Source organism: Globicephala melas, chromosome X (genome assembly GCF_963455315.2).
Source record: "Globicephala melas chromosome X, mGloMel1.2, whole genome shotgun sequence".
NCBI lineage: Eukaryota > Metazoa > Chordata > Mammalia > Artiodactyla > Delphinidae > Globicephala > Globicephala melas.
The window spans coordinates 88,160,191-88,175,965 of NC_083335.1; the positions used below are offsets into that span (position 1 = coordinate 88,160,191).

Genomic DNA, 15,775 nt, shown 5'->3' on the forward strand with positions numbered 1-15,775 from the left:
CTTCTGGGTGAAGAACTTGCCCTTGTTCCTGTCAGATTTAAATAATAAAAATGATGCTTAAAAATTATGTCCTCTTGAATAACTCGTGTCAGGTCAGTTCTTAGGCCTCCCTCTTCCTCCTCAGGTTCCTGGCAGGAAACGCGTGGAGAAGGAGAGGATGAAAACGTTCCAGTTCCCAGCTGCAGCGCGTTAGAAAAATTTTCCATCCGTTAGTTGAGCCCTTGACTGCTTGAAAAGTGTGGTTTGAAACAGGGTTTCTCTTATCTCTTTTTAAAAGCCTCTTTCTGGTATAGTGTTACAAATAGCAAGCGGGTTTCCGATTTAACCAAGTGACGCCTCCTCCCCTCCAGCCCTGAGGCTCTTTAAAACAAAATAACCAAAATTCAGGTTCTGTAAATTCTAGAGGGGGAGGGGTGGGAAACCAGGCTTGTGGAGGGCAACGGACTACAATTCCCACAAACCCTCGCAGGCTGGTATCCAGCCTGTCTCTCCCCTCTCTCCCTCCCCACGGCCCTGTGCCCTGCGCTTGCGCGGAAAGCCCTCCGCTTAGAGGAGGGGGCGGGGACAGAACTACGCGCCTGGAGGAAAAGGAGGAGGAGGAGGAGGAAAAAAAAGAGACCATAGACTTCCACCTGGGCCTAGAGCGGTTCTTAAAGTAGCGGGGAGAGGCGGGCGGGTTGGGACCACCTTCAATACAGGCCGCCGGCGGTATCATGGCGACCCGGAACGCCCCTCCCCAAGGTGAGCGGCCGGGGCCCGAAGTAGTATCTTAGAGACGGCTCACAGCTCTCGACCTTGGCTCGGGGGTGCGTCTTCCTTCCCCTGTCCCAGGGTTCCTGGGGGCTCTGTTTGCTTGAGGCAACCCTTTGAGCACCCACTTCGGACTAGACTCGCTCTCCCCTCTAGGACCCTCGCCCTCAACACAGCCCCACCTCCTGCCTTACCTTCACCTCCGACCGTTCCTGTCCATCTTCTAACGTTTTTTGGTTGTTGTTTTTTTTAAGTCTTGGTTTTGAAATTATTTCTTCTTGTCGGGCCTCTAACCGGTTCCGTCAGTGGAGGACCCCCCCCTCCTTCTTTCTCCCACTGATGAAAACGGACCCTGCACTGACCCTGAACCTGAGATTTGGGGGTGACCTTTCATGCTGTGAAACTTTGAACTGACCCGCTGAGATTGGGGGGAGACCCTGCTGTGAAACTCTGACCTGTCCCTACTGAGATTTGGGGTGCGGGGGTGACCCCTCTGCTGCGTAAGTGACGTTGCCCCGGCACCCAGGCCGGTCTCTGGGCCTTTGAGAAGGAGATGCGTGGCCCTTTACTGTCAAGGCCCTAGTCTCAGGGATTGGGTTTAAGAAACTTTGTTTCCATCTGGGCGTTTTTAGCTGTATGCCAAATGTAACAATGAGTTGTAACAGATGAAAATGTACAGGGCATTTTTAACTTTCGGTTGACTGTAAATTTGTTGCTTTCATTTTTTGCTTTGAAGAATATGAAAGTGATGATGATTCTTACGAAGTGTTGGATTTAACTGAGTATGCAAGAAGACACCACTGGTGGAATCGAGTGTTTGGCCACAGTTCCGGACCTATGGTAGAAAAATACTCAGTAGCCACCCAGATTGTAATGGGTGGAGTGAGTGGCTGGTGAGAAAAACGTCTTTTTTTGTTAAATTTCATTGGGAGCCTGACTACTGCCCTTTTGTATCTGGGCCAATTACATGCTCAGTCAGTGGCTTTACACTGTTAATCTCAGAAGAGCTGTACCTTGAGGCTTTTCTCTGTGGTATGATTAGTGTAATCAACACTCAGAGACTGTTGGGTTTTGGTGATCATCCTCCGCCACCCTCCACTGTCCCCTCCTCACCCTTCCTTTGATTCTTTGTATATTTTCGCCCATTTCAGATTTCGCAGATCTAGTGAATCTGATTCAGTGACAGTGGGTAAGGAGGGAAAAATATAGAAGACTTAATTATATGTAAATAATTTTTACTTGTTCAGTGCTAACAACCGGAAAACCCTGTGAGAATTCCCGCAGTAAAACTGGTCTCCATTATCGGCCCTGTGGAGAGCAGTGTAAAATTCTCAGTAAAAAGTACTGATTATGTTACAGATGATTCTAATTTGGATTATGATAATACTTTGAAGAAGAGTTGTAGATTGGGTCTTGGTTGGAATTAAAGGACTGATTGCTTACTCAGTAATAATACTGTGGAGTACATTAAGGGGGAGAGGTTAATAAGCATTAACCTAACCAGTTAACATTTCAGATCACATGATTATATAATTGCTACTGTAGATATAATTCTGTTATTCTTAGACTAAAAGATTAGCCAAATAACAAGGGTCAGAAACAAGTTTGACTCTTTATTTTGAAAATGTTCATGACCTAGAGAATTTCTGAAGTTAGTGTACGTGCTTAACTTGTGAGTAATCATTGATTTCTTAGATTCTAAGTTAAATTCATCTTACATTAATTTAAATATTTACATATTTAAACTGAGTATAAAATGATTTTTTTGATTTGTGTTTTACTTGCACCTTGGAACAATGGTGCACTCTTTTATGCCTTTTTTTTAATAAATGCCATTTTATGGTAGAAACACTCACTGTGAAGATTCTGTGACAAAGAGGTGCAGTATTTATTCATGATGTGTACTTATTAGTGCTGCTTATGAAAAAAGCCTGCAGTTAGAGAGATGCCTGGTCAGAGCCCTGGTTATTCAGATGATTTTTCACAGGCCAGTGGTACCTTGATGCCCACAATTCAGGGCCTGGCCTTCCGCTTAAATAAGCTCACAATTTGGTGCCATGGGTGATGGGTTAATGTGAGTCAAGGCCTAAAGCCCCACCTTAAAAGAGACTAAAAAATAATTGAGCAATAGAATTAAATTGCTGTGTGTTTTCTCCTTGTAGGCTAAGCTTGGTGAGAAGCCCAATGATTGGCAAGAGTTTGCTTGGAAAGCCTAGAGACAGAAGAGGGGAAGTTAGTAGACTCATTTTAGTGGCTCATGCCGTCAAGCAAAGGATAGACATGCTTGTGGAGCACATTCCCCAGGATGTTGTTAAGACCTGGCTGCTGCTTGCCTCCTCTGTTCCCTTTTCTGAGTCTTTGTTGCTGTCTCCCCTACTGAGGGACACATATGTTTGAACTGTAGCCAGGTGTCAGTCCAGGAGCTGTGTAATAGGACCCTAATATTATACAGGTGATTTGTTGCAATGACTTTAGATTCAGTGTAATAAATTTTTGGAATTTTCTTAGGGTATGAAACTGATGTACTGTTGTGGCATACATTAAGGAGGAATGGTTAATAGATGTTAACTTAACGAGTTAATAATTCAGACCAATTCAGGACATGAATGGGAAACTGAGGAGATTATGTTTAGCTGTAGGTAGCTATAGGTTCTTGATCATAATAAGAAATTAAAACTGATAGCAGGATGGGTGGCTGCTAGGCGAGATGGGAGGTGTGAAGATTAGCTAGAGTGTCCTTAGTGTGGTCTGGAAGCAGGGTAGTGATGCCCTTGAGGATGGAAAGAAGACAAAAGACAATCAAATGATGTTTTGGCGATACTCGAGTATATACAATTGGCCGTCAGTTGGACCCCAAAGGCAATGAAGAAGGCAGCCTGAGATGAGCATGAGATAACAGGCCTAGAGAATGGTGCAGTCACTTACAAATTGGGCCTTAGCAACAGCTGGTTTGGTTGGAAAGATGTTTGCTTTGGGACATTTTGAATATGTGGTTCTGGATGGCAAGAGAAGCTCATCATTTAATTGGAAATGTAAATTTTCCATTTATGAAGGTGTATGTGTATTAGTTTCCTAAGGCTGTTGTAACAAAGTACCACAACTAGGTAGCTTAAAATGAGAGAAACTTATTCTCTCACAGGTCTGGAGGCTAGAAATTTGAAAGGTGTCAACAGGGTTGGTTCCTTCCTGGAGGCTCAGGGAGAATTTGTTCCATGCTTCTCTCCTGTCTTCTGGTGGTTGCCAGCAATCCCTGGCATTCCTTGACTTGTAGACATATCACTCCAATTCTGCCTCTGTCGTCACATGGCTGTCTTCCCTCAGTGTATCTCTATGACACATTGGATTTGGGGCCCACCCAACTCCAGTATAGCCTCATCTGAACTAACTATATCTACAATGACCTTATTCCAAATAAGGTCACATTCTGAGGTTCTGGGAAGGACATGGATTTCGGGGGTGACACTCTTCAACCCAGTACAGAAGGCTGGAGTTGGGAATCTGAGATTCTTTTGCATACTGGGTCTGGAATACTTAAGGGAATAATGAGCTCACTGAAGGAGAGAATCAAAAAAGAAGTATGGGTTGACATCCTTACAGGATAGATGAGACAAAACAGGTTTAATATAGAGATAGGAATAGATAAGGAAGCCATGAGAAATATGGGCTGAAGTATAGTCGTGAAGGTGGAACTCCAGCTGGACCTTAAAGGGTAGGAAAGTTTTAGATAGGCAGAGCTAGGTAGAAACCCCTAGAAACAGGGAGGTTAATAGCTTGAGCAACAGTGGTGACATATTTGGAAACTGGGTTGGAGCAGAAGGTTTGGGTAGAGTGAGAGTCGGCCAGGTGTGTGGAACATCTTGAGTGTATTAAAAAAAAACAAAACAAAACTGAGCACTTTTATTATGAGGAATTTCAACTTAATACAAGTATAGAAGGAAGAGTATAACGAACCCCTGAGTACTCAACATTCAGTTTCAGTAGCCAGTCTTTTTCCTGTAAATTCCCCTCTTCTTCTCTCCATCCCTTATTTTGAAGCACATCTCAGACAATTTAGTTATGCACTTTTGACTAGTCTATATAACTGACGGGAAACATTGTGGGTTTCTGAGCGGGTAAGGGGCATGATCAAAAGAACTGGGAAGACATTAAGATTTTATTAGGAAAGCAGTGAAAAGAAGAAGGGAGAGAGTCTAGTACATCATTGATTGTTCTCATCCTTTGTCATTTCTTCCATTAAAGGTGTGCGGGATTTTTATTCCAGAAAGTTGGAAAACTTGCAGCAACTGCAGTAGGTGGTGGCTTTCTTCTCCTTCAGGTATGTCAGAGCTTTTGGTCCTTGCCTCTGCTTACATATGTAGCCCTTAGGAACTGAGAAAGTCAAGTTTAGCCATTTCACTCCTGTCCATTTTAATAGAAGATGGAATTTCTCTTTTAGGCATCAGTTTATGGAAAAACTTAAATGAGTTTTGAAAGCTGGCATCTGTCATGAAAAGCATCAATTTAAATACTTCTGAGGTTTTTTAAGCATAGTTTGATCCCAGCTATTAAAAACACAACTGTTAAAATTTGAGGTATCTCATTTTTTGTTATTTACCTAAATTTTCCTTGAAGCATCTCCCTGGAAAAATAAACATTTCATCAATAGCATAACCTGTTCATGCTGACCATTTAAAACATATATTTAAAATTCACACACACTCTCAAGAACCTGCTGTATAAAAAAATAAAATATAATTCAAAAATTCAAAAAAAATTCACACACACTCTCATACACAATATATAAAATTCAAGAAGTCTCTTTCCTGTTTCCTAGCCAGTTTTCCTTCCTAGGGGAAAATGCTGTTAGCAATTTCTAACATGTTTTTTAAAACTAGGGAACCATAGTAATATAGAAAGTGGAAAATTGGGTTTAAAAAATCATTCATAATCCTATTTCTGAGGCAAGTGGATTTGAAGTTTTAGTCTTGTTCATGTTCCTCTAAGTATAAGGTTCAAAAATGCTTTGCTGTTAGAGGATGTTTATCAGGATATTATCTGGCATTCATGTCTGTTTGGCATATATTTTCCCCAAAATATCATTCCCTGAAGATCAAATATAGTAAATCCTAAAATTAAAAATTTCTGGGAATGAATGTTAGCAACAATTTTAAAGATACAGAAATCTGTCAGATTTTAAAAATGATTGATGGTCATAGCAACCAAAATCTGAGTTCAGCACCTAAGCCATTGATCATGTAATAACCAGTGTCATTGCCTGAAGTACAAAGGGACTGGATTCATATGTGTTAAGCACAGATTTTAAGTTGTTTACTAAGCAGTTTAAATATATACATATATATATGTATTTTTTTTTCTGTTGGTGGTATTATTAGGGGTAATTGCTTATGACTTGTGGTAAGAGGTAAAAAGGAATATGGTTCATATCTAAATTTAGTCCTTTGGATGAATATGCCAGTATTTGTACAAAGGAGAATTTTATTTAAGCTGATTTTTGACTTGGGTTTATATAGAACCAAGAATTAAGATATTTATATAGTTATCAAGAATCAAGATAGTGAATTCTATAGCTATTTTGAAAACTCAGTTGTCATTTCTGTTTAGTGGAAAAGGGTACTGGACCAAAACAGAGTTCCCTAAAATGTTAACAGATAGAGAGAATTATACATTTCAGTGTACTCTGCATGTCAGTTTTTCAGAAGTCCATTTCAGTCCACTTGATATGTACCCTTCAAACCCACGTTTTGCTGTTGCCACCTTCTACTTCGTGTCTAGTCCACATATTGTTTGAAGTCACTGATTAGAAGAGCATGAGACCTGTCAGCATCAAACCAATTTTTCCCACAAATATGACTTACCTTGAAAACTCAGTAGAAGGAAACAAGAAAAAAGAAACAAATGGCATTTAGGCTAATTACCTATTATTTAGTCTCGCTTCCATATTTTTATTAAAGATAAATATTAGTTTGCTGACAACTTAAAGCTTTTCTAGTAACTCAGGTGTTTTCCAGTAGATATTTGCCACACTGCCATCTTAAAACAGACAGTGGTATATAAATCTTTTAAATTTATTTATGTATTTTTTTGAGTTGTACATGCCCATAATTCAGAGGGTCAAGTACATGTATAATGCTTATTACAGATTAGGGTAGTTCTTTGCCTCCCTCGCTACCTCCCCATTTTTCCCTCCCTTGAGGTAACCAGTTTGAACTACTAGCTGATTCTTAAGGTATTTATTTCCTTTTTCCTAAACAAGTGAATTGGACATTTATCTTTCAGTTTGAGGTATTAACTGTTGGCTTCCCGTTATGGAATATGGGAATTTAGCTATGACGTATTGAACTTCTCTGTGTGCCCCACCCCCCCAACCCCCACATCATCTGAGTATTGTTATTTCATAATTGTATTAGATCATTACCTGGAGTTCACTGAGCTCTGGAATCTGTAAAGTAATGTCTTTAACCATGTTCAGGAAGGTTTTGGCCATTATTTCTTTAAGTATTTTCTCCTATTCTTTCTCCTTCTGAACATGACTCTGATTGATGAATGTTGGGCTCTTTGATAATGTTCTGAGGTTTTGTTCATCTAGTTTTTCAGTCTTTTTTCAGATTGTGTAATTTCTAGTGATCTAGCTTCAGGTTCACTGACTCTCTGTCATCTACCTTCTGCCGTTAAGGCTATCCAGTGAATTTATTTCAGATACTGTATTTTCCAATTCTAGAATTTTCATTTGGTTCTTTTTATATTTTCTATATCTCTGATGAGATTTCTTTTCTTTTCACTGATTACAACTGTAGTTTCCTTTACCTCATTGAGCATAGTTACAGTGCTGCTTTAAAGTCCTGTAAATTTCAATATCTGGGTCATCTCAGAGTTGGCATCTGTTGATTTTCTTTTGCGACTAGGCCACATTTTCTTGTTTTATCATATCAAATAACTTTGTATTTTATCCCTGGGCATTAGGAATGTTACATCGTGGAGAATCTGGATTCTGTTTTATTCCTCCGAAGTTTGTTAATGTTTTGATTTTAGTAGGCAGTTAACTTGGTTAGACTCAAATTGCAAACTCCATTTCACCTGTGGTGGATAGTGGCTCAAATCTCAGTTTATTATTTTTTATTTTTATTTATTTTTTTTTTTGCGATACGCGGGCCTCTCACTGTTGTGGCCTCTCCCGCTGCGGAGCACAGGCTCCGGGCGCGCAGGCTCAGCGGCCACGGCTCACGGGCCCAGCCGCTCCGCGGCATCTGGGATCTTCCCAGACCGGGGCACGAACCTGTGTCCCCTGCATCGGCAGGCGGACTCTCAACCACTGCGCCACCAGGGAAGCCCTCAGTTTATTTATTTTTTAAGCCTTAGCCAGAGTGCTTCATTATGCCCCATGAATGTGTGGTTCAGAACTTGGGTAGAGTTTACACATAGAATTTGGGGCTCCCCTTCTCTAGCTGTGTCCTTTCTGGCAGCTGTTATTGTCCTGGGCTCTGCCCTCTGGTTCTTCAGGCCAGAAAGGTGGCATGTTTTCTATTGAACTTTTAGCCACCCTGCAACTGCATCTTATCCTCAGGATAAAGCCAAAAAAATGGGCAACTTACCTTACATTGGTCTCTTCCTACAAGTTTCACCTCCTCTTCAAAATCTGCTTCCTTTTGTTAATTCTGGAGCCCTTGTGTTTTAACCAGGGTTTATAGTCGCTGTCTATGGGAGGGACCTTAAGGTTCATCATCCCCTCCATGTCTGTGACCCAAATTGCCATGTCAGGTATTGCCAGGAAAAGCTTCCACTTGCCATTTGGTTTCATTACCACTCTGTTTTGCTGAGGCTAGAGTTAGAAGTGATAGAAGGTGAGTAAATATAGGGATAAATGCAGATAAATAGATTCTTCTATGGAGTCATTCACAGTGAAAATGGAACCTAAGATTCCCAGCCTATTTATATAAAATCAGATATTTTTATTTTTTGAAGTATTTTATGTGTGGTTCATACTTAAAGTGATGTATTAAAAGATTACAAAGAAAGCATAAGCTTGGTAGAAGTGATTTATAATGGTATACAAGGCTCAATTGTTTACTACTCATGTGATTCTTTATATGTTGATTGTATTATTCGGAGGGACTACCTTTACTGACTTAACACACACACTGTTGTTCCTGCTCAGATTTTGCAGTGTCTCAGTAGCACCATATGAGACTTTTTCTTAGGGGTAGTAGGCATTTAGCTGTAGTTTTATTAAAAGGATTTATGGCATGAAGGTTGTTTAGAGCATATTTTCTTTTATATTTCACTTTCAAAAGCAATTACCAGAAAGTATTCTTAATTTGACTAAAGAGTCAGAGTTAGTGAAGAGCCTTTATCAAGCTACTTTAGTGACCTAGTAGCTGATTGGCTACTGATCTCTTATAATTAAACATCTCTTTAATTAAAGGTACTTTTTTATTAGCTATATAATTTCAATAGTCTCTGTGCCTTTTTAGCTAATTCTCAAATTCCAAAAATTATGATAGGATTATAGAATAGTTATAATACAATTTTTGGAATCTTTTCCCATTAAGTACTATACTTCTCTTAACATAGTGTTCATCACATCTAAGTAATTATTTATGCTTGAGTCTGTTTTCCCTAATGGACCATAAGCTCTCTGAGGGTGGGGACCTATGTCTCCCTTGTTCTTGGCCACAGCTTGGAGACCTAGAACAGTGCTTGGCACAGAATAGGCACTCACTGTCTGTTAATGAATAAATTAGTGGATAAATTGTGATTTCTTACCCATAAGCTTCATACATTTCTTGAAATCTAAATGTTCATATATCGTATTAGCAACCTAGTTGGTTTAGAATTAACCATTTTTATCACATTTTTGCAGATTGCCAGTCACAGTGGCTATGTGCAGGTCGACTGGAAGAGAGTTGAAAAAGATGTAAACAAAGCAAAAAGACAGATTAAGAAACGAGCAAATAAGGCAGCACCTGAAATCAACAATATAATAGAAGAAGTAAGACAATGTACATTTTTGGCTCCTTTTTTTTTTTTTAATGAATCTCAGTAGAAAATGTGACTAGGGATTATCTTCTTTAAAAAAAAATGGTGTTTCTGGTCATATCTAGAGTGTTAAGTAAAATTTGGGATCAAGCCACCATTTAAATCACTCATTTTTTTTACTTGTTAACCAAAACTACCTTTTTCTTTTTTTTGAAGTAGAATAGTTTGAAAATGTATATATTTATTTTATTAATATATATATTAGTTTTATTCATGTTTTTATGTGAATTTTGCCTGTTTTCTTCTTATATTCTGTTTAGAATTGAATTGCATGCTCCTTTGCCTTTATTTTAATTCTGTCCTTTTACTTCCCCCAACTTTTATTTTGAAAAATTTCAGATCGGTTGAAAAGTTGAAAGACAAAAACAGTGAATACCCAAATACCCTTCACCTATTCATCAAATTGTTCATGTTTCACCACATTTGCTGGTGCGTGTGTGTGTGTGTGTGTGTGTGTGAGTGAGAAATTTACCCTTTTTTTTTGTTTTTCCCTGAACTGTTTAAGACATCAGGTCTTTTTATTCTTAAGTACTTCAGCACATATGTCCCAAGAGTACAGATGTTCTCCTATACTATTACCATTACCCTTATTAATCCCCCCAAACTTAACATGATACAATAATATTTCCTAATATAGAGTTCATATTACAATTTTTCCACAAAATATCTTTTACATCGTTTCCCCCCGATTAAGAATTACATATTGCATTTGGTTGTCATGTCTCTGAAGTCTGCTTTAATCTTAGATGGTCCCCTCCTCTGTTTCTTTGTTTTTGTTTTTCTGTCTTTCATGACACATTTTTGAAACATCTAGGCAGAGTATCGTACAGTCTGGCTTTGTCTGATTGCTTCTTCATGATTTTATTTGGGTTAAACATTTTATCAAGGTGTTATTTTTTTGATCCTGTGCATTTTTTCCTACTGACTAAGTGAACTGACTGTTAATAAGTATCATTGTGCATATGCTGTGGGAATTTATTAAATCATCTACGTTAAAAACTTGCTGAATGGACCATTTATGCCAGCCCTATAGGGAGATTTCTTTTTACCTGTGAGAATTTTGCTGTCCATATGCCTGTTATCTCAGAAGCAGGAAGTTTACTGGGCCTGGCTGGGGGCTCTAGGCTCCTTCAGTTTGTAACGAACAGCCCTGGCATCTTGCCTGGTTGTTGGCACCTACAATAGTAGGTACACAAGAATTTTTGCTGAATATTTACTGAATTGAGGAAAACATCTGAAAACGATACTTAGCTCTGGATTTAATAATTAAGAGTATTTTTAAGAATTTATATCTTTTCTTTTTCTTATTGTGGTAAAATATACATAACATAAAATTTACCATTTTAACTATTTTTAAATGCACAGTTCACTGGCATTAAGTACATTCACACTTTCGTGTAACCATTACCACTATCCATTTCCAGAACTTTTTCATCATCCCAAATAGAAACTCTAACCATTAAGCAGTAAGTCCCACAATCAGCCCCTCTCCCCAGCCCTTGGTAACCTCTGTTCTACTTTCTGTCTTGATGAATTTGACTATTCATATAAGTGGAAATTATAACAACATTGTCCTTTTTTTGTCTGTCTTATTTCACTTACTGTAATGTTTTCAAGATTCATCCATGTTGTAGCACAAATCAGAGTATTTTTCTTTAAACTTTGTTTCAGGCAACAGAATTTGTCAAACAGAACATTGTGATATCCAGTGGATTTGTGGGAGGCTTTTTGCTAGGCCTTGCATCTTAAGGATATGAATGTTCTATCACAGTGGAGTCACCTCTGAGAAGAGAAATGGTGGTGACAAGATGGTCTCAGCATTACCCATTGACAGATTCTCCAGGATGACAAGAAACAACTAGCTGGACAGTACCAAACTCACTGCTTAGCATTTTGCCATCTGAAATTTGGCAGACTGGTATCTGCTATAAAACAATCTATATGGTCTGTGTATAATAGTATTCCTGAGCAAATCATGGCTTTCAAGTTTTTTAAAAACTTGCATTTGTTTAAAATTTGCCTATAAAACACCACCATTGGATGTAGATATGGAGAGAGAAAAAAATTTGTTGGCTATATTCCCCAGTGAAGTATCATCGTCATTTTATTTAAATAAGATGTTCTCCATTGTGCTTTTTAGTATAGTGCCAATAATTTAAAAATTTGTATTATAGCTTCAACAGTAGGGCTGACTTTTTTTTAAGGATATGTTTGCAATAAACTGAAGAACTGTAATGCCCTTTTATGGAAGGATTTACAAATAATAGAATTCTTAAAGTTATTAAACAAATTTAATACCAATTTTTAGGTTGTTTTTTCCTGCAATTCTTACTTTGCTTACTATGTAATAACTGTAGTAAATGCTCTTCTAGGGAAATACTACATGTCTAAAGCTCTTCTTTTTTTTGATGTCTGTAGTTGTAAAAATATCTTCTTGCATATAAGCTTCTAATTTTTTTATTCATTTGTTTATCTTGGCAGCCTGGGTAGAATTAATTATTTTGAGGGTACATATACTTGGGTCACTGATTCGTTTTATTAACTTTGAGTGAAGCTTGTTTTTCATTTTAAAAAATCCTAATTATTATTTAGACCCTTTCTTTACAAAGAGGTAAAAATCACCTTAAAATACTTAGTAGTATAGTATGAATTTATTGTCTGAAGAACAGTGATTTTCTATATAATCATGAAATTGCAGTTTAAAGAGAATCATCTCTTTGATCTAGTCTTGAGATGTAAATGCTGAGGCTTTCAGCTTTTTAGGTAGCATTTTATGTTGGTCCCAACACTAGGCCAGTTGACTTGTTTCTCAGGGCAAATATCACACTCCCTCAGAGGGTCCTTGGCCTAGAAAAGCTTTTTGTATTGTTTGTTTTGTCCAGAGTTCTACGTTGGAATTGGGAAAAACAGCAGAACAACGTGTGTTGGAATCTTCAGATTGGAAAGACTTTGCAGATACTCAAGACTATCTCCTTTTGATAGGAAGTCTCTATAGTATTTTTTGTGTATTGTAAACATAAGGCATTTCATGCTTTTGAGATTGTTATAGTCTGTGTGCTTTCATTTTTGCAAGACTCCTTAAAATTGAATGTGGGATTGATCTTCATTTTCTTCCTTTACTCTCAGCGCCTCAGATAAAATGCTAAATAAAACTCAGACTTTCTTAATATGAAGTGATGTTGCTTATAAATACTTAATTTTTCTTCTTTGAGCTTTTCTCTCTTTCTGCCTTGCCTAGCTTTTCATGACTGTGGAATTAAAAGGGAAAAATATTCTACGTTAGGTAGAACCTGGGCCACGCTTCTGTGTGCCATGTCTGCATGATACCTTTCATCTGATGCAGTGTGGCAGGCTACTGTGGGAAGTTCTAGGAGCTGGCTCAGTTTGTTCATTTTCGAAATATTTATAGTGTCTGTTCTGTGTGTGATATATTGGGAAAGTGGGGGGCACAAAAATGTCTGCCCTCAAATAAAGACTAAATATTCCTATATGAAAAGTTACATACTACTATAGGAGAACTTGGCGTATGATTTAGTGGCAAATGAGTTGTAGAGGTAACTACTTTCAGAGTCCAAACATGAATGAAAAGTGAAAAAGAGCACTTCATTTTTTACCTATACATTTCCAAGTATTTGTTGATTTGTTTGAAAATATTTGTATACCGGTGTAAAATATTATCAACTCTCTCCATACTCTCTCCTCTCTGTTAGTGCCCCTTGTTCTGCCTCGTGTCCGTGCCGTTTCCCCACGAGGCTGTACGCTACTTGAGGCAGTCGTGTGCGGTGTTAATTAATCTATAACTTGTGACACAGCCTGTGTAATGCTTTGCTCACCATAGGTATTCAGCTGACGTTGTGAATGAGTATGTGAAAAGCATATTTTACTGTGCTAGAGTTGGTGTCAACCTATAGGAAATCTTCTCAGTATGGCAGCCCCGAGAATCAGAAGCTCCATTAGAAATGACTTGGTGGGGCTTGGCCTGAATGAAAAGCCTATAGCCTGCCTTTGTCTAAAATGGGGATTTTTATGTTTGAGGGCATAAAGGTTGTTTGCAAGATTTATTAAAACTTGAGTATGTGGAATATAGATATTTTGTGGCTTAGAAAATTTGTAAGGACATTTTGACTGATTTTTATTTTTTATTCTTAGAACCCTCCCCAATCTCCCTCACAAAAAAGATGATTTTTAACATTTTCTTATTTCAAATGCAATATGAATGAAATATGTTTATTATAGAAAATACATCAGCGTAAAGAATATATAGAATGTCGATAATGTGATGTACCTAGAGATAATGATTGTCCATATTTTGATACATAGCCTTTGGAATTTTTTCTGCATATATATGAATACATATTATGTGTATTTTGTATAAAAATTGTCAGTTTATGTACTGTTTTATAAATAGCTATATTCACTTATAAATATCTTTTTATAATAGGTACATTTATGATGACAGAAAGATACAAGTGCCCACCCTCATCCCCTTTTATGAGACAACCATTATGAAAAGTTCTTTATACATATATTTTAATATATTTATACTTATATTATTTTTATTTTCCAAGTTTGGATAGTATTGATATACACTGAATGTGCACTCTGAAAGGTAAGGAATTTTGTGCACATCCACTGTTTCTCCCTTTTTTTTTGATTGCTAATATATTTTTAGTTTTTCTAGTAGATATCTTTACTACTTTAAATATTATGCTTTTTCTGTCCTTAGTTACCAGCTTTAGATAATATCTGCTAACTCCCTGTTATTAAAGATGAGGAAAATAAGTGTACTTCTTCCCTGTTACCCTCTGGCCTCCTGATTTTTGTTAAATTATTATTACTTTTTATGGCATATTCAAATGATAGAATTCTATACAATTATTAAGAGGAATGTAGAGCTATATAAATTAATCTAGAAAGGTCCACATATTAGTGATAAAATCAGGTTACAAAAAGTATGACCCCACTTTTAAAAAAATATGCAGGTGAGCATGAGTGTACACAGATACTCATAGAGGCTGTCTCTGAGAGGTTGGTATATAGGATTTTCATGTTGCATTTTCAACATTTTTGTGTCATCTGAAGTCTTTACAATAAGTACATGTTACTTTATAGGAAGCAAACATTGTTTTTTTAGAACCAGGAATAGGAATTAAAATTAATAGGTTATTGCTATTTTAGGGGGCTATTTCTGCTTTATTCAGTGAATTTATTTTTTAAGTGGTTTTTGTCAAAATAATACATATAGTCCAAGAAGTCAAATGGTATTTGACTATAAATAAGGCTTCTAAGAAAAGGAGCACTTCTCTGTCCTACCATTCCTCAATTTAGTGGCTTTTTCCCCACAGAAGTTTCAACTATATTAGTTGTTTCTCTTGGTATTTACTGCAACCATATTTCTTGGACTTCCTATTATGATAAATAACTTGGCTTGTACTTCCTATTATGATAGATGTGGATTTAGCTCTATAACGCCTTCCTTTTCATATCTTTGTAGTAACAATTTATTAAATTCTATGTAGTTTTATATGTTACTGTGACAAATATCGTTTACTGTTGAATAAGAACACAACTTCCTGTAGGTCCATCTATGTGGGTTCAGCTGGAATCTAGCCTTAGCCTGATCCTGCAAGTAGCTCTGGAGCATGAAGGGCACTGGGGCCGGCAGAATAATCCCACCCCTGCCCCCGCACTGCCACAAAGATATTCATGTCCTAATCCCCCAAACCTGTGAATACCTTAGGTTACATGGCAAAAGAGAATGAAGGTTGCAGATGGAGTTAAAGTTGCTCATCAACTGATCTCAAAGAGGTTATTCTGGAGTATCTTGGTGGGCCCAATGTGATCACAAGAGTCCTTAAAAGAGAAGGAAGGCAGAAGAGAGACAAAGATGTGAATATGGAAGAAGAATGATCAGGCCGACGCTGTTGTGGCTTTGAAGACTGAGGAAGGGGGCCATGAGCCAAGGAAAGCTGGTGGCCTCTTGAAAGCTGGA

The 15,775-nt window shown here is 37.7% G+C and overlaps 1 protein-coding gene across 1 annotated transcript; it reads left to right on the plus strand.

Moving 5' to 3' along the window:
* Positions 1-567: 567 nt before the first annotated feature.
* On the plus strand, positions 568-12,960 carry FUNDC1 (FUN14 domain containing 1). Its single transcript, XM_030834975.3, has 5 exons — positions 568-741; positions 1,487-1,643; positions 4,990-5,065; positions 9,608-9,736; positions 11,455-12,960. Exons 1-5 carry the CDS (start codon positions 714-716, stop codon positions 11,530-11,532), a joined length of 468 nt encoding a protein of 155 aa, XP_030690835.1. The 5' UTR covers positions 568-713; the 3' UTR covers positions 11,533-12,960.
* The last annotated feature ends 2,815 nt before the right edge of the window (positions 12,961-15,775 follow it).